The sequence below is a fragment of the Misgurnus anguillicaudatus genome, chromosome 22 (assembly GCF_027580225.2).
Source record: "Misgurnus anguillicaudatus chromosome 22, ASM2758022v2, whole genome shotgun sequence".
In the NCBI taxonomy this organism is placed as follows: Eukaryota; Metazoa; Chordata; class Actinopteri; order Cypriniformes; family Cobitidae; genus Misgurnus; species Misgurnus anguillicaudatus.
The window spans coordinates 40,734,115-40,761,595 of record NC_073358.2 but is presented as its reverse complement, the minus strand read 5'-3'; the positions used below and the strand labels follow the sequence as shown (position 1 = coordinate 40,761,595).

At 35.6% G+C, this 27,481-nt stretch overlaps 1 protein-coding gene and 2 long non-coding RNA genes across 6 annotated transcripts; 1 reads left to right on the top strand and 2 right to left on the bottom strand.

Moving 5' to 3' along the window:
- Window positions 1-385: 385 nt before the first annotated feature.
- On the bottom strand, window positions 386-1,808 carry LOC141358834 (uncharacterized). The gene is made up of 3 exons (XR_012365304.1): window positions 1,470-1,808; window positions 572-615; window positions 386-446 (listed from the first exon to the last, which is right to left on the bottom strand). It is a non-coding gene; the product is annotated as an uncharacterized lncRNA (long non-coding RNA).
- Window positions 1,809-3,911: 2,103 nt separating this feature from the next.
- On the top strand, window positions 3,912-19,872 carry LOC129439884 (NACHT, LRR and PYD domains-containing protein 3). Of its 3 annotated transcripts, XM_073860592.1 has the most exons (16): window positions 3,912-4,253; window positions 4,652-4,926; window positions 5,542-5,652; window positions 5,774-5,896; window positions 6,021-6,143; window positions 6,266-6,388; window positions 6,744-6,866; window positions 7,210-9,300; window positions 11,203-11,376; window positions 11,722-11,895; window positions 12,329-12,499; window positions 13,904-14,077; window positions 15,723-15,896; window positions 16,446-16,619; window positions 18,198-18,244; window positions 18,384-19,872. In XM_073860592.1, exons 2-16 carry the CDS (start codon window positions 4,673-4,675, stop codon window positions 18,959-18,961), a joined length of 4,614 nt encoding a protein of 1,537 aa, XP_073716693.1. In that variant the 5' UTR covers window positions 3,912-4,253; window positions 4,652-4,672; the 3' UTR covers window positions 18,962-19,872. The 3 variants fall into 3 exon arrangements, with proteins under 3 accessions (XP_073716693.1, XP_073716694.1, XP_073716695.1); XM_073860593.1 differs by lacking the exons at window positions 5,774-5,896; window positions 6,021-6,143 and having other exon boundaries at window positions 3,925-4,253; XM_073860594.1 differs by lacking the exons at window positions 5,774-5,896; window positions 6,021-6,143; window positions 6,266-6,388 and having other exon boundaries at window positions 3,926-4,253.
- Window positions 19,873-23,372: 3,500 nt separating this feature from the next.
- Window positions 23,373-27,481, bottom strand: LOC129430008 (uncharacterized). Of its 2 annotated transcripts, none has more exons than XR_008639343.2 (6): window positions 27,379-27,481; window positions 26,556-26,624; window positions 26,104-26,255; window positions 25,542-25,621; window positions 24,802-25,278; window positions 23,373-24,691 (listed from the first exon to the last, which is right to left on the bottom strand). It is a non-coding gene; the product is annotated as an uncharacterized lncRNA (long non-coding RNA). The 2 variants fall into 2 exon arrangements; XR_008639347.2 differs by lacking the exon at window positions 27,379-27,481 and adding an exon at window positions 26,848-27,310.

Below are 27,481 nucleotides of genomic sequence, written 5' to 3'. Positions count from 1 at the left end.
AGACATTTGTCCTTTTCCTCTAATGCCATGTCCTTAATTTGAAGCATCTGTTTGCTCTCTAGGATAATATTGTCTTTCCTCTGTGTGAGTTTGTCTCGTTCTGAATAAAGTCTTTTCAACTCTTCAGGAATTGTGTATTTTTCCAACTCTAAGATAAATATATAGACAATATTGCTTAAAAGATTGAATTTTTAACATTTTTGGACGTTGCACAAGTATGCAGTTGCTAGGGTGTTTCGAAACACTTCTTTTATACATTTTATAATCTGAAGGTTCTTCTTCAGATGCAAGGTGCTTTAAAGAACCATTTCGACAGAAAAGCTTCTTCAATGGCATTGCGTGTGGTTTGAATATGAAAAGAATCAAACTTCTCTGTTCCACTCACCTGACATTAAAGCAGAGACCACCATATTTAATCTCTCCTCTTCGTTCCAGGTTCTGTTAATCTGTCGAGGCAAAGAAATCAATTTTGAAGCACAAAGTGATGTAAGTTGCATAACACTGAATAATTTTTTTGTTAAATGAGATGTGAATTTAAATCTGATATTATTGTTTTTGAAGCTTCTCTTACCTTCTTTACATATAATTTGTGCCTCATACCCAACCCCTTAAAGACTGAAAACAATAAGTAAAGTGAATATGGACTTTGAAACATCAACAAAGAACAGAAGTAGGATCTCTCCTGATAAATAAACTTCAATTTGTGCTTACATTTATCTGCACTTTAAATGAGTAATGATATCAAGATTTAAGTATTTCTTGTGTTTCTTCTTAGTAAAAAACAAAACAAAACCAAATTAAATTTCTATTTGTAAAGTTTTTAGAAATGGTAATCCAGAATCACTGGGCAATCCAGAAAAAGGGATTACAACCTGAGCTTTGGATAAAGACTATATTTTTTAGTGCTGGGAAAGATTAATCGCGATTAATCGCATACAAAATAAAAGTTACTTTTTGCATATATATGCATAATATATGTGAGTGTGCTGTGTGTGTATATATATATATATATATATATATATATATATTTTAGCAGTGCATCGCCATAATAATTTACATATGGCCAAATCAGAGATCACACACAAAAATGCAACCAATCATCTGTGAGCAAAGTGACACTTCAGTGACACCCTGGGCTATAAAAAAACCGATCTTTTTAAATTTAAAGCGTTGTCCCCGCATACCAAACACGACTCGATCAAACACAACCCTGCAGTTGGACATCTTACTGCAGGTAACATTTGCATTATACCGCCCTAATGTATGTAACTTGTAAAGATGTAACTTCTTTTGCGCTGTATAGTGTTGTTGCTGCTGCTATATCGTGGAGACACTGCATTCCAGACAAAAAGCACGCTGTCAATTTTATAAGACTTTTCCGGGATTAGCGTGCTGTGTGAATGGGGTTTTGGTTTGTTTAACCATCTTCAAGGTACAGGACTCTGAAGAGTGTTAACTACTAAACTTACATGGTATTTCTTCTTTTAGTTTGACTGTTATCTCCTCTGTTTGGTCTCCACTGGTGACTTGACAGACATAATCTCCCAGATCTGAGACTCTGATGACTTTCAGTGATAAGGAAACATCTCCTCTCTCCAGCACCTCAGTGAACGGATTCACTCTGTCCTTATAACTCGTCCCTTCAATCATCTGTCTGTTCTTATAAAGACAAACACATTCTGTCTCCTTAAACCATTTAATCTCAATGTCCACAGCACTTATTTCAGGTGACAGGTGACATGGTACAGTAAATCCAGACCCCAGTTCAATAGTGACTGCTTGAGCTGTTTTAGGGACAACAAGCTGAAACTCATCTGTAACATAAAGAAACAGAAAGGACTCATGCATCCAAACAGCTGGGTGCCACATTACAAAGTGCCCTTAAATGTTTGTGAATCAAGAGAAAATGAAAAAGATTTAACTTACTCCTTCTTGCAGTCGCCATATTTCTCTCCTAAACAGAAACAAAAATGAGAGAGCAGAATGATGTTAGACTGACTTCATAACATCACATTCATAACTTCTTCAGGTTAAGTAATGTAAATAAAGGAAATACATATCAATGCTAAGGAAACAAGCACTGTTCAAAAATTGTATTGAATTTTTTTTTTCAGGAATAAATTTTTTAAAGTGCATGACTAAATTCTCATTAATGTTAGTATTGTACTAAGCATGTTAAAGTAAATGTAAAATCCTTGCCCATCACAAGGAGAGCCCAATGGTGACAGGTTTTCCTCCACTAGAGATCTCATGTAACCTGAATAGTTTTTTTTTTATTTTTGCCATAATCCAGCTTTAAGTCTTTAGTCTACTGTAACATTCAGTATAGCATCTGATATGTCATTTATCTGCAAGGATAAATGTAAATTTTGTTTATGAAGAGCAGATTAGATGATTCTGATTGGGCTTTTAGGTTCAGAATTAAAGTATTTCTAATTTTCTGACAATCCTGAATACATTTCTCCCTCACACATTACTGATCTACAAAGTGTAGTAGCCTGCAGGCTATATAAAAGTGTAGTAGCCTGCAGGCTATATAAATACATTGAATTGAATAGTATATAACATTAAATTTAGGCCTCATTTACTGTATATTATATGTGACCCTGTCTGTGAAATCCAGCCTAAAGTCTCAAAATCTAATTGTGAGAGTAGCATCAAGTCACAGCCATTAGGTTTAAATGATTTGAGATACAGTACATTTTCATTTATAATACTAAAACTAATTATTATAATGACACTTATGTTTGATTTGTTTTTATTTATTTGCAATAAAATATTAACTTTAATCTTTGAAATTGCCTTACTCAGTCAATATTAAAGATATCAAGGTTATTTTTTCACAGAATGGTCTTTACATTATGTACAGTAGTCAATGATGATTTTATGTAGAAAGCAGTACATCATAAAATACGACTTTAATTTACACAGACATGATCACATTATGATAGCTAAACACAAATTTAATTGTAAATTTATTCCAAAGCAACATTCAAATGCACACATTAGAAATGTAAACATTTGCTGAATGATTGATTTCTGAGAGGTTAGTAATCTACAGGTTTAAATATAGCTAAGGTAATATGTCCTGATATACAGTAGATTTATTTATTTTCTTATAAACATCAGGCTAAAACTTGTCTTGTTTTTGACATATCTGCTATTTGCCTCGTCGCAAGAAATATTCAAATCATGATCTTCGACAGTAACAGCAAAAACACAACCGAAGCCGATTTTCCATTACTAAAAAATAAGGACAGAAAAAGATCACAGCCCTGAAATGCACACTGAAATGTATCGTTATTTTCCTTAACACGAGTTACTTACAGGCAGTTTCTCAATCTGAAGGCTGCAGTCTCTGGAGGTCGCATATGCAGGCTGCATACGTCATCAAGCCTTGTTTATTTAAGTTAACTGAGCATTACTTTCGCAAGTCTTAAGCATATTATAACACTTTAAGATTGACTAAGAATAAATAATAAACTTTATAATTGTTTATATTCTGTTATGATGACGTATGCAACCTACAAATGTGACCTCTGGAGACTGCAGTCTTCGGGTTATGAAAGCCACTGTGAACTTTTCTCTTAGCGCCTGCCCTTCGACGTCACGGCTCCGCCCCTCTCTTAAAGTGAACCAGCGCCTAGAATGCAATTTTGAATCTGTCTGTCTGTTTATTTAGAAATGTAGTGGTTATCTAGTGATGTAGAAGATACTCCTAATTTATAATCTCATTTTAGTTAAGCGGCACGAGTGAGGTTGAATTCCCTGTTTTATAAACGATAAGGTGCAAGGCTAGTCTTGAATATTTCACTCCAAAATGGGCCAGTATTGTCACTTAACGTCTTCTGCTTGACCTCTCAGCATAAGGATCCCTGTGAAATTAATTACAATTAATCAATGTTTAGAATTTAGAAGTGGGTATATACCCCATGCCAATATTCAATATTCAAAATTGTTGCTTTGTATCACGTAAAAGCAGTTTTGGTTAGATTATCACAGCTGCTGAGAAATTATTCCTGTCTGTTTTGTTTTTGATGACTGTTGCTGCGAGTTTTTAGTACTGGAAAAGTTGCGCACATGTCATGACGTTATATATCCAAAAGGTGTCAGTACATAAACGTATCGGTCGTGACTCGTGTAGCCATAACTTTGCAAAGAAGCTCGAGTTCCTGTCACTGATATCATAACGGTAACGTTATGGTTATGATAAAAACGAGTTTCTGTACTACATCATGTCTTCACCATTAACGGTAAGTTCAATGCTTATAACATATTCAATGCTTTATCTTAGCGTATAAAGAGAGATGCACATAACGAGTCCTTAACTTAAAATCTGTTAAACCCGCATGGTTGTAAAGCGATAAGTAAACAGACTTGAAGAGTCGAAAGGTCAAATTCTTAAAGCGATTCGCTGCTGTGGTTTAAAAGGCAGAAATAATTGTTTATCAAGCAAAACCAAACGCAAGTATTACTGTGAACTTTACTTACCTAAAACAAAACTGTTTACAACTGTATACATTAAATAACATTGATTATACGTGTTTGTACTGTATAAAGCTCTCAGTTATAAATTATATTTAAATTACCTTTTAATTTAACGACCTATGTGAATATTGTGACTAAATCACTGATGCACATCATCACACAGGTGAAATAATTGCAGTATATCATGGAGGAAGAAACCAATCTGATCAAGCCAAGTGTTTGTCAGATAGAAAATGAGGAAATGAATCTGTTTGGGAAGAGAGACGAGGAGGTAACTGCTTCTAAAATCAATCTTTATGGAGAAAGAGATGATGAAATTGATCTTCATCACACCCAGAGACCACCATCTCCAGTTTTAAGCTTTGTGTCTATGAAGAGTGACAGATCAATGGTTGAACCTCTTAAATTCAGCGATGAAGCAGAACCCTTTAACCTCAGGTGAGTAGACCTGCTGGATATACAGTACTTGTTTAATTTTTATTTTGGTGAGGCATGAACATAACGCACGTTATTTATGCATGTTAGGAAAAGGCTCTGTAGAAATGCAAAAACTTTCTTACAGTATCATAAACGATACAGTACAGATTTCATTTGTTAATTGATGCTATTGTATGTTTCAACTCTGTTTTAAACGTAAAAGTTAATCAGTGATGTGGTGAGGTTGTGCGCAGGAATAGTTATCATATTATATATAAAATGTGCGAAATAATAAAGCAATAGCACACAAGCAACAGTGAAATATCTGCTAAATGTAAATGAAATGTAGCCATATATCAGTGACTAAGTGATATACAGAAATATCCTAGTGATGAATATCAGATTCAAAAACCCCAACTGCTTTATAATTTAAATATGATTATTATTATTATTGATATTTTTAAATATATTATTATTATTATGATTATTATTATTTATCTGTATTTTTCAGGGTTTTAGAAAAAAAGGGACATGTACACTGTAATATATAATTATAATATAAGGTGGGTGTCTTAGGACTTTACGGAAACGATAATGAATATATGTATTTATTTGTATTTTTTGTATTCTACAAAGAGAGGTAGACAGTGCAGCATCTCCACAACCAAGCTGTGTGTCATTAAAGAGCGACAGATCCATGGTTGAACCTCTTAAATTCAGTGTTAAAGCAGAATGCTTGCACCCTAGGTGAGTACATTAATACACCTGCTGAATATAAGAATATTTGATTATAAAACAGGATGGGTTTCTTAGGACTTACAGAAATGGTATTGAATATATGTATTTGTTTATTTATTTATTTTTTCAGTATTTTAGAGAGAGAAATAGACAGTGCAACATCCCCACAACCAAGCTGTGTGTCATTAAAGAGCGACAGATCCATGGTTGAACCTCTTAAATTCAGTGTTAAAACCGGATCCTCACACCCCAGGTGAGTACATTAATACACCTGCCTAAATTGAAATATATGATTACAATATAGATGGGTGTCTTAGGACTTTACAGAAATGGTAATGAATATATGTATTTGTTTATTTATTTGTTTTTTTCTTCAGTGTTTTACAGAGAGAGGTAGACAGGGCAGCATCCCCACAACCAAGCTGTTTGTCAATAAAGAGCGACAGATCCATGGTTGAACCTCTTAAATTCAGTGTTAAAACCGGATCCTCACACCCCAGGTGAGTACATTAATATACCTGCCTAATATTGAAATATATGATTACAATATAGATGTGTGTCTTAGGACTTTACAGAAATTGTATTGAAAATATGTATTTGTTTATTTATTTGTTTTTTCTAGTATTTTAGAGAGAGAGGTAGACAGGGCAGCATCTTCACAACCAAGCTGTGTGTCATTAAAGAGCGACAGATCCATGGTTGAACCTCTTAAATTCAGTGTTAAAACCGGATCCTCACACCCCAGGTGAGTACATTAATACAGTGGTTCTCCCCGAGATGGTGCCAGGGGGGCCCCAGTTTTATGACATTTTATAAAATACATTCATTTATCACGAATTCTGTGTAATTAAACCTAAAAAAATAAGGCTACTAACCAACAGAACTACTTTGTATAACTTGTAGTTCTACAAATATGTTTTGTTTAATTAAAATGTTACATTTTAGAACAGTTTTTTGTCATAAATTTTCTTTGGGGGGGGCCGCGAAGGAGTGCACCATCCATAAGAATATATAATTATAATATAAGATGTGTGTCTTAGGACTTTATGGAAATGGTATTGAATATATGTATTTGTTTATTTATTTGTTTTTTTTCCCAGTATTTTAGAGAGAGAGGTAGACAGTGCAGCATCTCCACAACCAAGTTGTCTGTCATTAAAGAGCGACAGATCCATGGTTGAACCTCTTAAATTCAGTGTTAAAGCAGAATCCTCACACCCCAGGTGAGTACATTAATACACCTGCTGATACAATTATATCTGATATTTAAGATATATTATCGTCTTTGGACTTTTATTGAATTTGCATCATTTAAATAGAGTTTTCAAAACCTCAAAGTTACAATGAATGCCAACACTTATATTTTAAGATTTATTTTTATAATAGCAGATGTAACAATAGTTGAACTGCTGCTACTTTACTGGTAGATCTTAACAAAGTTTGGGCAGTTTATCTATACAGTACATAAACTACAATTGAGGTTTCAGTACATATTATATAGTATATCGTATAAAGAGATGTTAAACATGAGCTTTTTAGACAATTACATATTGCTTTTTTCCACAGTGGCAACAAGGAACAGGTAGTCAGGGATCATTTAGTAATTCGATCCGGGGTCTCCGATTGTCCTCAGCACCGAAACACATCTAGTATACATCCTGTTCTACATCCAGATAAAAATATGGGCCATTTCAGTCCTGCTTGTGTTACTCACTATCATAATGTAACTGCTGGCAGGATCGGTGAGGTCTGCTTTGGCACTCAGGAACATTTAATAGAGCAGGTGACTAAAGAACTTTATAAACCAGCAGATGACATCCTACAAAGAATCAAAGATAATTATAAAATCAGCATGAAGAACAAGTATGAGAACTTATTTGAAGGAATACATTTACAACAGAATAAAACCCTCCTGAACAGGATTTACACAGAGCTGTATATAGTCGAGGGAGAGAATGAAGGGGTAAATGAAGAACATGAGGTCGTGCAAATAGAGAAAGCCAGAACCGAACGCTTACAAGGCACTGCAATCAACTGCAATGACATCTTTCAACCCATATCTGAACCGAGCTGTGAGAGAAAGATAAAAGATGAAGACAGGAAAATAAAGACTGTGCTTACCAAAGGCATTGCTGGAATTGGAAAAACCGTCTCTGTGCAGAAGTTCATTCTGGACTGGGCTGAAGGAAAAGCTAATCAAGATGTCGATTTTCTATTTGTTCTCCCATTTCGAGAGCTAAATTTTGTTAAAGATATCCAATACAGCCTTCATAAACTTTTGCTTGACTTCCACCCTGAACTTCATGAGTTAGATTCAAATATGTATGGTCTGTGCTCGGTCTTGATGATCTTTGATGGTCTGGATGAAAGCCGAATGACATGGAATTTTTCAGACACAGAAAAAGTTTCTGATGTGTCTACAACGTCATCCATTTGCACATTGATGTCTAACATCATCCAAGGAGAGCTGCTGCCTTCTGCTCGCATCTGGATAACATCTAGACCTGCCGCTGCCAGTCAGATCCCCTCTCTGTACGTCAGTCGTGTGACAGAAGTTCAGGGATTCAACGACCCTCAGAAGGAGGAATATTTCAGGAAGAGAATTACAGATCAGAATCAAGCCACCATAATCATCTCACACATAAAGAAAACGAAAAGCCTTTACATCATGTGTCACATACCGGTTTTCTGCTGGATCACAAGCACCGTGCTTCAAAACATCCTGCAAGAAGATCACAGTGCAAAAATCCCCAAAACTCTTACCGAAATGTACATACATTTCCTGATCATTCAGATCAGTTTGAAAAGGCAGAAGTATGATAAGAGTGATCTAAAAAATGGGAAAGATACAAAATTGCTATTGGAGTCAAATAGCAATGTGATTTTGAAACTTGCTGAACTGGCTTTCAAAGCTCTATTAAGTGGTAACGTCCTATTTTATGATGAGGATCTTCGAGCGATTGGTATAGATGTCAAGGAGGCTTCAGTGTATTCTGGGATCTGCACTGAGATTTTTAGGGAGGAATCAGTGATCTATTCAAAGACCGTCTACTGCTTTGTGCATTTGAGCTTTCAAGAGTTTTTCGCAGCAGTTTATGCATTTTCCAACTATTCACGCAAGAACACAGATGCTCTGAAAATGTTTCAGAAAAAGAAAGGAAGAGGAAAGATCAGTTTCCAGTCCGGTGACGTTCCCCTCGATGTGTTTCTGAAGGGTGTGACAAATGAAGCCCTGAAGAGTAAAAATGGACATCTGGATCTTTTTCTTCGATTTCTTCATGGCATCTCCCTCGAGTCAAATCAGAAGCTTCTCCAAGGTGTGCTGACACGCGTGGAGAACAACGCAGAAAGCTTCAAGAAAGTGATCAAAAACCTCAGACAAGGTCAAAAACACGACGTTAAGCCTGAACGATGGATTAATCTCTCACACTGCTTGTTTGAAATGAAGGACAGCTCTATTCTTGAAGAGATTCAAGAGAGTTTCAAATCTGAAGGGAGAGTGAGATATCTTTCTTCTGCACATTGTTCAGCTTTGGCTGATATGATCCTAATGTCAGAAGATGTCCTGGAAGAGTTAAACCTCAAGAACTACAAAACAACATCCATGGAGGCTCAAAGGAGACTGATACCAGCTGTGAGGAACTGCCGAAGAGCACTGTAAGTATAGATAAAGCTTTTGAACTTAAGACAATAAGGTTACAAAGGAGGGGTTTTTGTGTTTGAAAGGGTTTGTGACACAACTAAAACCTTTTTACATCTGTTTTTTGTGATTTTGTGCTTTAATGAACCCACAAACCAACACTGATCTAAAGAACCTACAGTACTCCAGAGCTAACTTGTACAACAGCCCTAAAGCAAAAGTCAGTTCTAACAGGGTGTAGGCATTTCCGCCTGCGAGAGCATCAACACTGGCAGGAAGTCATTCATTTTTAATGGCTATGTTTACATTCACAAAATTTTGTCAATTGCAGGTTACGTCATTACAGTTTACATGGATCCTTATCAATGCAGTCTGATTAACTCTTTCCCGCCAGCGTTTTTTAAAAAAGTTGCCAGCCAGCATCACCATTTTTCGTGATTTTCACAAAAGTTTAAAGCCTTCCAGAAAATGTCGTTCTTTGAATAATGGTATATAAACATACAATATACCAAATGAAAGAACAGACCTCTGCTTTCAAACATCAAAAAAAGTTTCATCCTACCTTCATTAGTTCTCTTTTTATCACCTCTCAAATATGGGTAGGTTTCTTCAAAAACAAAAAAATTACATTTTTGCGAAGGACTTTTGATAGAGATCAGATGCAGAGCAATCCTTAAACATAAACAGAGTTATTTCTCTTTCATATAAAGCGTTACTTCCGGATTGTAAAAGTTGCGGAAGTGGCCACCTGGTGGATAATAGCGGTATTGCAGAAATCCGGAAATTCTCGTCATTGGCAGGGAAGCATTTTCTCTTAATTGACGAGATAATTCCTCAATGGCGGGTGTATGAGCCATATTCATTTTGTATTATTCATTTTGTGTTATGTGATTTTGTCATGTGCCACTAGAGGGCGGGATGAGCTTTGTGGCTCAGCTGATCTCGGGTCACCCCGGGTGATTTAACCTCAAGGAAATCCAGACACAGGTGTTGCGAATTTGGGAAGCAAACTGTTTTCGACTGGGCTTTGTGTTTAGCTTGCTACAGGGAACAATAGGGTTTGTTGTTTTTGGTATCTATTATAAGTCAAGATATTGCCACTGTATGATATACAAAAGGAAAATAAACTTGCTAGATAATATAATACGCAATGTCTCAGTGTTGATTGGTGTAAGCTGCACGGGCACACGTCAAAACTTTATCCACCGTATCTGCAACCAGTACAAGACTTTGTTAGGACCTAGTCAGTTCAATTTAGGCGAGGAAAGAGTTAAAATGTTCGTTTACAAGTACATTTTATAAAATCCAAACCAAAAACTCAGATCGATGTAAACGTACCTAATATGAGCTGGTGGCAATGATATGGTAGTGAGCTATGGCGCTGTTTGGCGGCAACCAATCAGAATGTAGAAGTCTTTTGTTTGAGAGAATTCCAGAAAACGCAGTCACTTAAACTTTAGTTCTGACCACATTAGTTCCCAAGCAAAATCTCTTTTTACAAACTGCATGTTGAAATAAGACCACTTAACCATTAAAACAAAAGCAACAACAAACAAATGGCTTTAAATTGGTTTATTTTGTAGCAAAAAATAACTATACTTGTTTAGTTCTTTCCATCGATCAAATTCTTACTTTCACATTTAAAATATTTCATGAGGTTAACTTATGCACTACTTGTGGTCAGTCTGACTCTGCACAAGATCAACAGCGTTAGGTTAACAGCGTAAAAGGTCATGGGGTCAACCCTGGGAGCACATGTATAAAAATGTATACCTTGTAATGCACTGTAAATCACTTTGGAGAAAAGCATCTGCACAATGCATAAATGTAAATGCATAAATGTTATATAAATGTTGTCTAAATGTAATAGAAGCAACCAATGCTTCTATTTAAATAACTTGATATTGTACTATTTTTAGATTGGCAGGCTTTAATCTCACTGAGCAGGCATGTGAAACTGTGGCTTCGGCGCTGCAGTCGGAAAACTCCCCTGTGAGAGAGCTGGACATGAGTAACAATGATCTCCAGGATTCAGGAGTGAAGATGCTGTCTGCTGGACTGAATAATCCACAATGTAAACTGGAGATACTGAGGTCAGTTACATGTTATTGCTCATATTGGCAAACAATTGTTTGTACTGTCTCTACATATGAGGAGCTCAGATGCAAAAGCCTCTAAACACAACCTCCATCAAAAATTAGATCGTGATATTAACCGAATGCTCTCTGCATTTATTATACAGTCATCAAATACTTTCAAATCCACTTAATTCTAACTAAAATAAAACTTCTGAGGTATTGCATTTGAGCTCTTCTTATGTTTTCAATGACACATAAATGCAAAGTATTTTTTATAAGTCGAGTGGTGTAGTTGTGTAAAGTGAAGAAAAAATAAAACATTTGCAAGGATTTTGTCATTTAGCAATTCTTTCTATATAGATTGAAATGCTGTAAGCTCACCATGCGGTCCTGTGAAAGTGTGGCATCTGCTCTGCTAACAGCACATTCATGCATGAAAGAGCTGGACCTGAGTTACAACGATCTTCAGGATTCAGGAGTGAAGATGCTGTCTGCAGGACTGAAGAGTCCCGACTGTAAACTGGAGATACTGAGGTCAGCTATAGATACCATTACAGTCTATTTTGTGCATAACAAATTATGTGCATTACTTGGAAACTTTTTAAAGCAACACTATGTAGTTTTTTACCTTTAAATAATGTCTCTAAAATGATTTCAGTGATAGAACAACTTTTAACTGGACAAATTGTACTGTTGCTGCAACCTGAGCAGCCTCCTAGCTGCTACAAGCACCCTCTGAAAGTGGCGGTGGAGGGTAGAGCACACAGCCCCGCCCCTCCCCCTGCCTGCAGAAGAGTGTCTGGTACCAGGCACTGTTGCGCTTTTCAACCACATGGGGGAGCTGTAAGTCATTTTTACATGGAAACTACATAGTGTTGCTTTAAAGCAATGTGAAAAACAACATTAGTAGTTTTCAAAAGGTAGTTGCTGTATAGGAAGAGATTATTGTATGCATGTATTTTATTAGATTGGCTGGCTGCAAGATCAGTGATCAGTCCTGTGATACTCTGGCAAGAGTTTTACCATCATTAAACAACATGACAGAGCTGGACCTGAGTAACAATGAGCTGCAGGATTCAGGAGTGAAAGTGCTATCTGCTGGACTCAAGAGTTCACACTGTAAACTTGAGATACTAAGGTTTGTGTCTCGGATCCCTTTTATTGTTACTCTAATATATTCTGGGATTAGGGATGTTAACAATTAATCGATTAATTGTTGATAAGAATTTAATCGATAAAACTTAACGATTGTCGAATACGCAATGTCATGCACGTGTGAGTGGCGCCTGCGCAAAACAAATACAGCCTGAGAAAAAAATGAAGTGAGAGCGTTAAGTTAAACTAGCCATGATCACAACGATGCTCGATGCAAAATACACACCTGTTGTTTTTACGCACACTTTTGTGTCATTGGCTATATGCAGTAAAGGCTTATTGCACTATTACTGTTAACGATTATATTCGATTGATTGATCTTTAATTTAAAGGAACAGTATGTAGGATTGTGGCCAAAACTGGTATTGCAATCACAAAACGTGTGGCTAAAACTGGTACTGCAATCACACAACTGGTGGCCAATACACAACATGACAACATAAACATCAGTTGAGGGCTGCAACTCCACTTTTTAAATGACAATATCCTGGCCGGACCACTGTTATCAGTGATATAAGTATTTGAAATGAAAATGATTTCTTAATGTCTAGTGACATATCAGGGCCATTTTATGATTCATTGATATAAATTTCTTACATACTGTTCCTTTAAACAATCGTCGAATATGGGAAATTGCATAAATTGACATCCCTATCTGGGATCTTATGATATGATCTTCTGTAAATATACTTTGCAGTTTATGTATATGGGCAGGCATATGTTTGTTTGGTAAAAATACCAAATCTTTTGTCACAAGACACAAAAAAAACGTCACAAAGCCCATTTCAATCCTTGGGGGGGTGGGGGGGAGGGTTTAATGCTATTTCAGTTAAATAATTGTACTGTAATCCTCATGCTAAACAACGTCGGAAAGCTTTTGTCGAACATAGGTACACGTTACTTATCATTGACCCCATAATCCTTTTATGGGTACTTACCCTTTTTGCATGTGTTTTTGTTTAATGCTGGATTTTGTTAAAATGGGGCAGTTCCAACTAGGTCATGAGTCACAGGCGGTAAGTAAAAGTGCATCAAATATCTGTACTTTGTTGGCAATCGGCACGTTAGTGCATATAATGTAAACAACCCGAACATGTAGTAAATAATAAGTTATTTATAGACAGTGGGATAATGTTTTTTGAAAACTAAAGACTCTTTGGGGATTTAATACTACTCTATAGGTACTCAAGATTAACATGAGATGGGCATAAACAGTGCTATGTGAGCTTTAACTCAATTTTAACCAATGTGTAGTTACTGTGCTTTGCCTTTGTAGGGCAGTGTAGTCTTTAGTACTTCCTTGTGTTTTAAGGTTTGCATCATGTCTTTGTTAGTATCATCACTTCATTGTAAAAAGAAATGAATAAATTTACTGTATTCTGTTAAGATTGGCAAGCTGTAATCTCACGGATGAGTCCTGTGAAACTGTGGCATCAGTTCTACAAGCAAAAAACTGTCACCTGAAAGAGCTGGACCTGAGTAACAATGATCTGCAGGATTCAGGAGTGAAGCTCCTGTCTGCTGGACTGAAGAGTCCTCACTGTAAACTTGAGATACTGAGGTTTGTGTTTTAGGGTATTTCTGTTGAAATATAATTATATTCAGCATCCCTACTGAAAAATAAGACCAGCATAAAAATAATGGTTTAAGATGGTTTACGCTGGTCCTCCCAGCCTGACAAAGCTGGTCATGCTGGTGGGCCAGCTGGTCTTCCAGCCTGACCACCTAAGTCCAGCTAGACCAGCATAAAAAGTGACCAAAACACAGCTAGACCAGCTTGCTACACCAGCAAAACCAGCTTCCTACACCAGCAAAACCAGCTAAAACCATGCTGGAGACCAGCTAAAACCAGCTCACCAGCTTATGCTTGGATTTTTCAGTAGGGATGTACTATCCCAGAAAGCAAAAGCCATCATTTCACCATCTATGTTAACTATAGATCCGGTGCAGGCTATGAGTAACCCACTTCTAGCCAAAATAAACTTCAATTTGGTTACAATTCCATCATGTAAGCCAACATGTCAAGTCAACAGTGATTACAAGGTGATAGGTTTTATTTACATATTTGGGTCAATGACGTGACGTTAATTATTTTGTGTCCGTATGGTTCAATTAAATGTAAAAGGGTTCAAATTTCAAAATAAATTTGCAGATTACTTGCATACAAACTCGTTTTTGAGAACCAACATTTTTTTTTCATTTTGAAAGAATATTTGGGGGATAATTGCAAAAATCGAATTGGTCTGTGTCAATTGGTGTTACTAGTATTTTTTTAAATAAAAATATAATTATATTCATAAAAAAAGAGGAATAAAATATAATCATCTAGTTCAAGGTAATATGATTTTTTTTTACATACATTTTTACATGATTTGTCAAAGATCATTTAGAAAACAAAGCTGTTTTCTGCATATGTCAGGACAAATATTACAAAAACGCATTAAAATTTACATTTAGAATTAACTAATAAAATTATATTTAAAAAATGATTTTTTTGATGATTACGCTTACATGCCACCAAGGTGGATAAAATATTTAATGTTTCTCATTCTTTGGTGCAATTGGCGTTAACACCATTTGACATTTTCAGGTCCATTCAGTCTTTCATTAAAATGGTGCAAATGTAATTTTTATTGCATAAATTTTAACATAAATACACTATGTGCATTGAAATAAACATGATGCATGCTTTTAAAACAAGTTTTTTTAAAAGATTTTTGAAATTCTCATCTTGCCAAACTGTTTTTGTCACTGACCCATTTATAGAATTTATGTTTGAACAGACATCATTTTCACTGACTGCTCAGATTTTGTCTTGTTTTAGCCTAGACGTCTGGGCTGTGTCAGGATGGTTATTAAACATCTTTTAAACGTAAAATTGGTTGCTGGAATATAATATTTTTCTGTCATGATTTTATCAGCGTAATGCAGCATAGCAAGACTGTCTACTTAGAAGGGCAAAGTAAAAACAAATGGGATCAAAGTCTTGATGTATTTAGAATGACACGTTAACTTTAGTACCAAATGGAGATGACTTTCTCAGGATGTTGTTGACTGTATTAAGCTAAAAGAAGAAAGTCATATACATCTAGGATGGCTTAAGGATAAGTAAAACATGGGTGAACTATTCTTTAAGGAGTCCAATGCAATTTTCCTGCTTTCTAAATAAGATTCTTAAATTTCTGTTGACTTATGTTTTTTTACAGAATTGCCATCTGTAATCTCACTGCCGGGTCCTGTGAACATTTGTCATCACTTTTACAATCAGCAGACTCACTTTTGAAAGAGTTGAACCTGAACAAGAATGACCTACAGGATTCAGGGGTGCAGCTGCTTTCTGAGGGACTACAGAGTTCAAACTGTAAACTGGAGAAATTAAGGTGCCTTTAAACATTGAGTTTCATTTAGTCCTACTTTTTTAAGACGTTGCATGCTGAATGCATCTTCTGCTCTGATACTTAGCTTAAAATGGTTAGGAATAATTGAAGGGTGTTGTCAACCATGATAAAATCTCTGCAACAGACTGCCTCTTGCGACTTATCACTTGAAAATGGCAGGTGTCTATAATTAAAGTGTTTTTTATTTTATAAACTGTGCATTTAACTGTAAAAAACAAGCATGCAACTAAAATGTTTCTTTATTTTGAGGAGAATGTGTATGGCCCTTTCTTGTACAAAACCCACCATGCTTAAACATTGGCAGGGCGGTGCGATGCGGTTTCAGATGTTTTAAGCATGGTGCTAGGTGGTTTGCTCAATAACCAAATCTCTATGATCCTCTGCTCCCTAGAGGGTTTGTGACCCTCCTTCAAATTGTGTCTATTGGATTTTTTTGACATGACTTTTTAAAACATCCTAGTAGAAGAAAGCTGCAAAATTTCTGAACTTCTGATGATAGAGTAATCTTATTGTTAACGTTTGTCTGTGCAGACTGTACGGGTGTCTTCTCACAGAGAGCAGCTGTTCTTTTCTGGCATCGGCTCTGATGTTAAACCCTTCACATTTGAGAGAGCTGGACATGAGCTGTAATGGCCCACGAGAGTTTGGTGGGAAGTTGCTGGCTGAGAGACTAAAGGATCCAACCTGCAAACTGGAGAAACTTAAGTATGTTGACCAGGATATATCCAATCGTGTGTTTGTTTATTGATTTATCCAGTCTGGCGTTTTTAATTAATTGTGTACATACTCTGCTTGGCTACAAATGAAGAGTTTGGTTTCAAAACGCAATAAATACATTTGGACTAATTTCAGTAAAAACGTGTTTTCTATATCAAGAAAGTGACAAGATGAAAACCACTCTTTTCTGTTACAAACTTTCAAATAGCATCTTTAGGTTAAAATAACATTAAAAATTCAAATCCATAATTTGATTTTTAAAGATTTATTATAAAAACTGATTATTTTTTCCGCAATTTTTTTTTTCAAAATGCTATAAATCTATTCAATCAATGTATAAATGTGCATTCATCTTTGCCATGTTATAGTCATTTAGTTGACTGGTGGTATACACTGATTAAAAAAACACTTACGTTGTCATATTAAGAACACTGTCATTGCTGCGGTCATTCTTGGGACGTCGTCGCTGAACGTTTTTGAGAGCGATCAGCTGTAAAATGTTTTAGTCCTGCTCGATTTTCGTTGACTTCGCGTAAAATAATGGAAAGTTTTTCATAAGATCACCTGGGGTCATTGTGTTAGCATGACAGAAGCTTGATCCTGTCGTGTGAGAACAAGCAACTGCCGGCATTTTTCCTTTGCCCGAGTGCCTCTCACGTAAACTATCTGATTTTGATGGCTTACGTTTCTTCCCCACCACAGAAAACCACCACAGGTTTATCAATGCCATCAAAGTGTTATTTTGTTTTTGATTGTTTATCGAAGTACAAAGTAGATGAGGAAAACTAGGATTCTGTGTGTATTCAACGCGCCGCCATTGTTGTTTACAGTGCGTTGAATGGTGCACTGTGATTTGTTGAGCGGATTTATTGCATTCTGCAGAGTAGGAGGACTGGCTTTTATTGCGCTTTGGGATAAAAAGAAGGAATAACACCGCGGATATTGGATTTTGCATAAAATTAAGAATTGACTTTTTAATACTAACCAGATACAATACTGATTTTGATGGTAACTATAAAAAAAAGGCAATTATCATGTTTTGGAACAAACTCTTCAAATATCCATATGTATCATGCAATATAAAAAATATTCATGCATAAGGAAAGTGCAATATCCCCTGTATATAATGTTACCATATAACTCTGTAGAACGTCACATGTTTTTTATATTAAAAAACAACTTTATTTCTTAGTTTATTTTTCAAATTTTCAAAAGGTTAATTATTATGTTTTATGAAATTGTGGTTCTGTAGCCCGGGAGTCACATCAAAACATTTCAAACAAGCAACTTGTTTTAAAAGTAAAGTACGCACCAGTTAATGCATTTCCTGGGACTCAAACCCATGATTTTGGTTTTGCCAGATTTGGGTTGGCTTTAATGGTTCATTTTCTCTAAATCTCTACATACAATCCTGCGTACAATAAACCTATTTTTATGTTATCTAAGAGTGTAGGAGTGTGTACTGTATGTCACTCTATTTTTTTGGTAGTGGTTTATAGTCATTCCTGCTGTGTATGTAAAATGTTGTAAATGGGCAAAACATAAAATTGTCATTTTTTTCTACAGTGTGGAACATGAGGGGAAGTTCAGGATTATTGCAGGATTACGAAAATGTGAGTTTTACCACCTACACCCAACCACCAACTGGTCCCCGCTGGCCAACACTGATCTACAAACTCACTAATATTAAGACACGCATTCATGTTTTATTCAATTATCAATCTCTTCTCTAATCTTTATTGCTGTGTACAGGTACCTGCAAGCTCACACTTGACCCCGACACCGCACACAGATATCTCGCTCTGTCTGAGCAAGACACCAAGGTGACACACACAGAAGAGGAGCAGTCTCATCCAGATCATCCAGAGAGATTTGAGTGCTTTCCTCAGGTTCTGTGCAGAGAAAGTCTCTCTAAATGTTGTTCATGGGAGATCGAATGGAATGGTAGGAGGGGCGCCTATGTTTCAGTGTCATATAAAGGAATCGGGAGGAAAGGAGAGAGTAAACAATGTGAGTTTGGATCCAATGAAAAATCCTGGAGACTTATGTGCTCTGATACTGGCTTTGAAGTTTTGCACAATAATGAAGGAATTAAAATTCGTCCTCCTTCATCCGCATCACGTTCTAAAAGAGTTGGTGTGTATCTGGATTGGCCGGCTGGCGCTTTGTCTTTCTACAGCGTCTCTGACACAAACAGACTCATGACACATTTACACACATTTTACTCCACATTCACTGAACCTCTCTGTGCAGGATTTGCTCTTTATTCTGGCTCCTCAGTTGCTCTTCAGTCTGTATCAGAATCAACCAGGAAGCCTACTATGGAGTAACTATGAATGCACTGTAGAGTCATGACAGGTAAGTGCTCATTAACTGTTTGTTTAGAACAATGTATATAATGTCTATGATACAGGTCAGATTTTTATGCATTTAGTTTTGTACAAAATAAGTATGTAGTTTTGTGATGTGTGAAGGGAAATGGTTCATTGTGTCTATCGCTAAGACACATTCCATAAACCAATGTAATATATGATACTGTATAAAACTATCTAAATGTAATGTAATATATATAGGAAATCTCTTCTGTAACCCATACAGTATTTAAAAATATTTTAAACCATTTCATGCTTTGTGTTTTCTATGATTCTTGCATGTTTGCTGGTTGGCTTTCCCACACAACTTGGGTTTGAGTTTAGCAAATTAAGGTAACTGTTTAGTGCCATCTTTATTTTTTTTTTATTAAATATAGAAAACAAAATTCAACTTTTTTTAAATGTGGTTTATTTAGGCACTTCAAATGTTAGGGCCAGCACTCAGGGCAATAATAAATGCACCGTATTAGTTTTTGACATATAGTAACACAATAAAATTAAATTAATTATTGTAACACAATTTACATTAAGTAACACAACACTGTTTTCAGTTTTGGTTTATTTTGTCAACGGAAATGTGCCAAACAAAGGTAGTGGCTAAAGGTGTTGTTTCATGTTTTCAGTCTTTTTATGTATTTTTTGTATCATGTTAATTTCCTATTGTAGTCCTGTCAATGGTCTTTGTGTTTTTTTACATTTACGTTATCTTCACAAATACTGTATCTTCTGCTTGAGGTGAAATAGATCTGGACATTGTTGTAAAAATTTGCATATTGAACACAAAAGTAAAAACACTGGTTTGGTTTTTTCTTTCAATCTTCACTTTCTGTCAATGATCTGTCTTATAAAGCATTCTTGGGTTCCTGAAAGGGGCAGTGTACATAAAACGCATTATTATAATAATTATTATTATTAAATGTCCTTGTTTGACTCTCAATTATCTTAAGTAATTCAATATGGTTTGCCACAAAACAAATGAGAAAACGAAACATATGAAGAGTTCAGATTCAAAACCCTCTTTAAGTGTGTCTATGTTATCTTGTAAATTAGCATTATTTATCAGGCTCTTATGTTTAGGTTCAGTATTTACAGTTTTTTACGATTGCTTACACCCAAAATCTTTTCATGTCACACGATTTTTGAAACCTGTCACTCAAAGTGCAAAACTATATGCCAAATCTTCAAAACCATAAGCTATATTTCCTTTGACTCAGTTTTCAATTGCATAAAACACTTTTTTCAAAACACTACACACAATTCTCTACCTTAAACACAAAGATCTATGAGGAAGTGACTTGCTTTCCTTTTCCAAACACAACCAATCAAAATGCTACACTGGTCACACAGACACACTCACATGTTCAAACACTAATTGCTTAATCACTAACCAATCAATGCTTTACTTTACAGTGGTATAGATAGGCCTAAAAATAGGTCAAAGGTCAGATTACCTGTTTTACTGTAGTCTACTGTAAAGAATATACTTTTAGTTTACATGTTTATAGTTTTGTTGTATGCTAATGTATACAACAGTAATGTTTGGCCTAATAAATATTTTCTGTTTCTACATTGCATTGGCGTTTCCAGTGTACTTGTTACCCCTCTCACCAGATATAAGCCTATGAAAGACCAAAGAGCTTTAGATTTAGAACCGCAGTGTTTACATGGTATATCCAAAAATGTATTATTATGAAAGAAGTGTTTGCCATTTGATGCAATGCTTCATTCTGACATGTGTTTATGGCATTTTAAATGCAGTGTTGCATTTTGAAGGAGATGTGAGCTACTTTGCATTTTGTGTGTGCAGTTTTGAGAATAGTGTGTAGAGTTTTGAAAAAAGGAGACTTAGTTTTGAAAACGTGTGTAAGCAATTGGTAAAAACTGTAATGGTAATGAAAAGGTCAATAATTTATATGCCTTATTTTCACAAATGTTGCTTTAGTCTTTTTATTGGTATTTAACCAATTTGACTATCTTTGACTATCTGCAAAACCTGCTTTTTTTGCAAAAAACTCCACTTCTAAACAGTTGCAAAATCACTAAAGATGCAACTAGAAACATAGTACACAGTTGCAGCACGTCAGCCAAAGAAGCAGCAGCAAATTCATATTGAATTAAAGAAAAAACACTAAAGCCAACATGGTCGGGTCAACGTGGCTAAATAATTGTTGGTCCCTATTTTTTAAATACGTTTTACTGGTAAACCACTGTATAAAGAATTTGTTGAGTATATGTCATTTTACTTTATTTTGCTTTACTATATGCAAGGCAAGTTTATTTGTATAACACATTTCATACACAGAGGTCATTCAAAGTGCTTTACATAGAAATGAGAAAACATATAAGAGAAAAAAGTATGTAGAAATAAGAGACACAAAAAATCAAAGATACATGAAAATTTAAATATCAATTAAAAGAAAATAAATGTGATTTTAATAAAAACTGTTTAAATGTGTGAAAAAGAATAAAACAGGAATAAAAGTATAAAACAGTTAAAAATAAGAATGAAAACCAGAGAATTAAAAATAATAAAAATAGTGCATATACAATATAGTGCAATCAGTTCGGACGCAGCATAGTGCTCATTCAGAAAATGCATAGCTAAACAGATGTGTTTTGAGTCTGGATTTGAATGTGACTACAGTTGGAGCAGATCTGATCTATGCGACTGGCATAATAGCTAAAAGCTGACTCTCCTTGCTTTGAATGAACCCATGGTATTTCTATACATACAGTATACATGTCCCTGTCCCCGTCACTTTTAAGCTGCAGACTACTCCAAGGTCTTGGTCGAAGATAAATATCCTAAAATGGATCCAACAGTTGAGAGCAGGTAGCGATAACTTTTATGATTAGTGTCTTCAGATTATAAGCATAAACTACAAACAACATCACATGCTGGTATAACATAAAACAACAAGAACATACAGTACATTTGGACAAAATGGCCAAAATTACTATAGCCTGTATACTTCTAAATTTCGGTCAATACGGTATAAATCCGATAACGGTATGACAGCCTTGGGATAAGCTCTCCAAATGTCCGTCTCTACAAATTTCTGAAAAAAATGTTTGAAGCTTCTCCACTCACTAGAAAAAAACAGGACAGAATAGTATATTAATTTATCAGTTGAAAAATGTATGTCATCAATGTTAAATTATTTTGTTTTTAAATACATAATTGTATGTGTAATTTATCTCTGCTCTTTGACTTTTAAGTATCTTACTGTTTGGTCGATCTTCTGTGCTTCGCCTTCTTTCTTGACCTAAGATTTTTTCAACCATTCATTCAGAATAATAACAATTAATAAACATTTTGAATTCTCCAAAATGTTTACCTTAAGGACATCCAACTATAAATAAGGCATTTTTATGATACTTAAAGCTCCACTGTGTACTTCTTTGAGTTCATTCTTAGCAAAAAACAATGTTTTCTTTCAAAAGTATGTGCTCATTCATGTGTAATTACTTCCACCCCACTAATCAAAGTATTCTCGTAAGTGTAGAATCTGCTATTTAAAATACATACCGCCGTATCGCTCTCTGGCTGAATCCATGTTGTGCCTCCATCTTGGAAATACATTCGCCGACGAGGCACATTCCTGAAATTCAAGCTCCGCCTTTCTCGCTTTCAGACTACACTCACGCTGATTGCACGGAGGTTGCATGTGTAGGCGGTATACGTCATCAAGACAGACTTATTTCAGAATATTAACAATTATAAAGCTGACAATTATTCTTAGTTAATTGTAAATTGATGTAATATGCTTATGACTTGCGAATGTAATGCTCAGTTAATTTAAATAAACCAGGCTTGGTGACGTATGCAGCCTGCGACCTGCGTAGACTGAATCCTTCGGCCGCACGCCGTGATAAACCTGCGATCTAATGCTTTGATTTGAAAGCCTGTTGAAGACATATTCTCGAGGACATTAAAACAAGTCGCCAAGGAAGCGAAACGGGGATTTTAAACAACAACGCGACAGGAAAAACATCAAGACCAAAGTCAATATTGGAGTTAGTTTTCCAAGATGGGGCTCAATGATCACTGAAGTTGCTAAGTTACTTTATATCTTCACCACAGGTAATTCAGCATATTCGTTTACATCTATACAGTCTATGTTGTAAACTTGAAGTTTTACACTCTTAAAAAAAATGGTTCTATATCGAACCAGAAATGGTTCTATCACCCGCTTCATATATGGAACCCCCAAATGGTTCAATATGGAACCACTTTAATGGGTTCATTAAAAAGAACCCCAAATGGTTCTTTGAATCAAAGTTAGATGGTTCTATTTAGAACCATTAAAGGTTCTTTATTATTATGAGTAATTTATTATTGATAAGAAATTATAACCGATCTAGAAAATTATAAAAGTTTACTATTTATTAATTGTATTATACAGAAATATAAATCTATAAAAATTACTTAAAATCACATCTCTTTATTCTGTATTAGACAGCAAAACTTTGGTTTACATTTAAAATGTCTCATTACATTCAACCATTTAGTTATTTAATTATTTCCATTAAGCATTTTCACTTTTTAATAAACATACATATACATATATATATATATATATATATATTGCATCTCTGTATTAAACAGCTAAACTATTAATTACACTATACATAAAAAAATTTGTTCAAGTTATTTCCCTTACGCATAGATACTGTACAGTATAGGCAGTACTAAGTTTTAGTAACTTTTACATGTGTCTGAAATGATGAAAAGAAATCATGGTAACACTTTACAATAAGGTTCATTAGTTAACATTAGTTAGCTACATTAGTTAACATGAACTAATAATGAACTGCACTTATACAGCCTTTATTAATCTTTGTTAATGTTAATTTCAACAATTACTTATACTTTATTAAAATTTTGTTAACATTAGTTAATGCACTCTGAACTAACATGAACAAGCAATTAAAGCTTAAATTTTTATTAACTAACATTAACAAAGATGAATAAATACTGTAACAAATGTATTGCTCGTGGTTTGTTCAAGTTAGTTAATACATTAACTAATGTTAACTAATGAACCCCATTGTAAAGTGTTACCGAAATCACAATGCATTTAAAGACAATTCATGAACAATCTATTAAATAAAATGACAATTTACACAAGTTGATTGTACATTTGTTTTGTACAGGTATTAAAACTTAAGCATATATTTTATAAATTAATGTCACTGTGTGCTTAATGGCAAAAGGGTATTGAACATTGAGGAGAGAAAAAATGCAAACAGTTGTCACGGAGTGACTATGCGGGGCGGAACCAAAAGGAGAGTGAAGAGGTTCCGCCCGGACCGGTTTGTACAGACACCGGCACTTCCGGGTTCCCCGGGAATCCCCGCACTCACTGAAACAAGGCACAGCTGTGTGAGTGACATGGCGAGCGATGGTTGGGCGAGCCACGCCATGGAGGAGGATATAAAGAGAGAAGGTAGAAGTTACTGTAAGGGTCGCAGAGTCCGAAGAGTCCGCAGGCTCTGCTGATCCGGCGACCGCTAGGTAGCGGGCGGAAAGAGTGCGGGGCTGGTCCGGGCGAAAGGACGGCGTGGTTGTGTATAGCAAGTTACTTGTCAGAGTGAAGTTTGATCGCGTTGGATATACGCTGCAGATGCCGGCTGGGATGTTAGTCGTTCGGGTGCTGAAATACGTAGTTCTGCTACGGCTGGGAGCTTAGGAGGGAGAAGAAACACTGTTCAACAGTCAAGTAAGAACCTCTTGAAACGGAAATACACAAAGCTTTCTTTAAGTGTTGTGCTGTGTCCTTGTCGTCCGTACTCACCTTAGGAGGGTCTTGGACCTTTGTGGATGCCATCAGGGGCCGCCGCGACGGTGTGTGCCCAACCCACCCAGATACGCTCTCTAGCGGTGTTCCAGCTGGAGTCACGTGGAAACCCCTCCAACGTCCCTGGCCCCGTAATACTCCCCCTGAGGGCGAGAAGCGAGATTTTTAGATTCCCATTCCCCACTTTAGTTTTAAATAATTTAAATAAAGTTTCTATTTTTATATTTTACTTATCTCTGGTTTGTCTGGTCATTGGGGTGCTTTGGGACCTCCTCGAGGTGGAACTAGGAGGAGCGTGATCCGCGACAGGGGCGGTCCGCTTCTCCGACCTGTGACACAGTCATTCCACAGCCTGTGATGTCAATGTCTTCCACATATTAAGTTCACATTGTCCATTATAAAGTTGATACTTTCAGATTTGAGAAGATCAGGAGAGCCGTTGAACACTATGGTTGGTGTGGGACCTTTGGGTTCCTGTAAAACAAACATTTCACCTTTTAAGTGCTTCTTACCAATTAACAGAAGCCATCAAATAGACTTAAAATTATCCAATAATAACACAAATAAAGTATGACAACTAGGCAAGCGACACTCACGAAAAAACAAGACTCATAATAATTGATGTGGAGCTGTATGCTATTTAAGGGTAAACAGAGTAATATTTTTATATTTGCATTGAATGTTACTTTAAATAAAGTCCCTCAAATGCTAACTAATTTACAGAAGACTATACCTACACTATTTACACAGTCAAGGAAGCTGGGATTTTCTTGAAATAATGCTGGCAATAACATAAGTGCAGCATTCCTCACCAGACCTACAAAGATACAAATTATTGTACGTTAGGTACAGAAATCAATTACAGGGACATTTTACTCAAAAAAAGAAAACTCATTCACTCACTCGTTATTTCAAACATTCACAGCTTTCTTTCTTCAGCAGAACACTAACACAAAAAAGATTTTGAAGAATGTCTGTAACCGAACAACTTTGGTAGCAATTTAATGGACACAAAACCAATGCAGGTCAATGGGCACCATTGTTGTTCGATTACCATACTTTTTCAAAATATCTTCTGTTGTGTTCTGCTGAAGAAAGTGACGACAATTTTAATTTGTGGGTAAACTTTAACTCTTTCTCAGCCAGCGTCTCTTAATTAACAAGTTTACTCTTCAATGGCAAGGAAAAAGTTTATACTAACATTATTTTCATATTTTCACTTATACAATTTATAGGTGCTAGAACCTTTACATTGACAATGCAAATAAAGCTACTTTACACTGGACAAAGAACAAGCACCTTCTGTGGTTTCCTCTCCAATGAGATTGGCGTAGAGATGTTTTTTTACTTCCTTCTTTTGCACTCCTGATGATGTTTGGGGCCATTTTATTTAGAGATGTTTCCATGTTCTTCAAGTCTGTTCCAAACCTCATTGTCATTCCATGCAGCATCTTAAAACACAAAATCTTTATATATCCACTTTCAGACAAACAAGTTCCTTAAAGTCTACATTAACTTGAGGTTGCAATTGATGTATTTTTCAAAACACAATGTTCAATAAAAAAAATTGTGTGAAATATACAGAATTTAAATTAAGTCCTCAAACACTTTACAGTCTTTAATGCTAAATTCTAAATGAAATACATACAGTAACAATTATCATTAAAGCTACAAAACACAGATTTCTTTTTATTTTCTCTTTAATGAACATTAGTGACAGTCAGGTTTACGAGGTCTTTTAAGCACCTTACCTTTTTGCATCAATGGGGTTTATATTTTAAAGCCAGTGACGTGTCTGATCATTTATTAACCATGGTTATCTGTGGGGGAGAGGAAAAAAGCATAAATTACACTTCACAAACCAAATACACATAAAAACATGAACACGTTTGGTTTTTAAAACATTTGAATGTTAAATGTAAGTGTCTTAACAGCTACCATCACATTAATTATTTGTGTGCATCACAGAAAACATGCATATCTAACGTTAGACTTGTTGCGGATACAAACGCTGCACTGCAATCGTGCATTTATAATACAGACCGGCGGAATGTTCTCAACTTTGGCCAGCAGTTTCCACTTTCCTTCCGAGTTTAGCTCCAACCCTGATAAAACACTCGTGAACAAGCGAAAAATACTCACGGAATATGTGTAAAACTGCGACAAACATTTAACTAACTGTTACATATAATTTCCCTTCTACCGTCTTCCACCCGGTTCCTTTGACCACGCGCTTCACTGAAATGACTGTCTCGAATTTCGTCTCCTTACAACACAGCTGTCTTATTCTGATTGGCAATTTAATTTAAAATGACAAAGAAATAAAGCAGGACTGTAACGTAATTCATTAAAACCCGGAACAAAATGTATTTAACAGAGCTTTTATAACTGACGGTTGACGAAGCCCGTCAAGTGCTTCAACGTTACCAGCAGTATTTTTTACCTGAGGTAAATATTATAAATGTAGCTTCTAGTATCACTATTTAGCACAACACACACTCTAACAAAATAAATATTAATTAATTATACTAAATGTTTCAGTAATATCGTTTCAAAAATGTAAAGTTTACTTACCTCAGGGTACAAACAAATGCCGGTCCGGAGTCCGAACTCCTCACCTCAGTTTGAAAAAAAACTGTCACGTCACGAGGCTCATCTTCGCTTATGGTGCAACGCA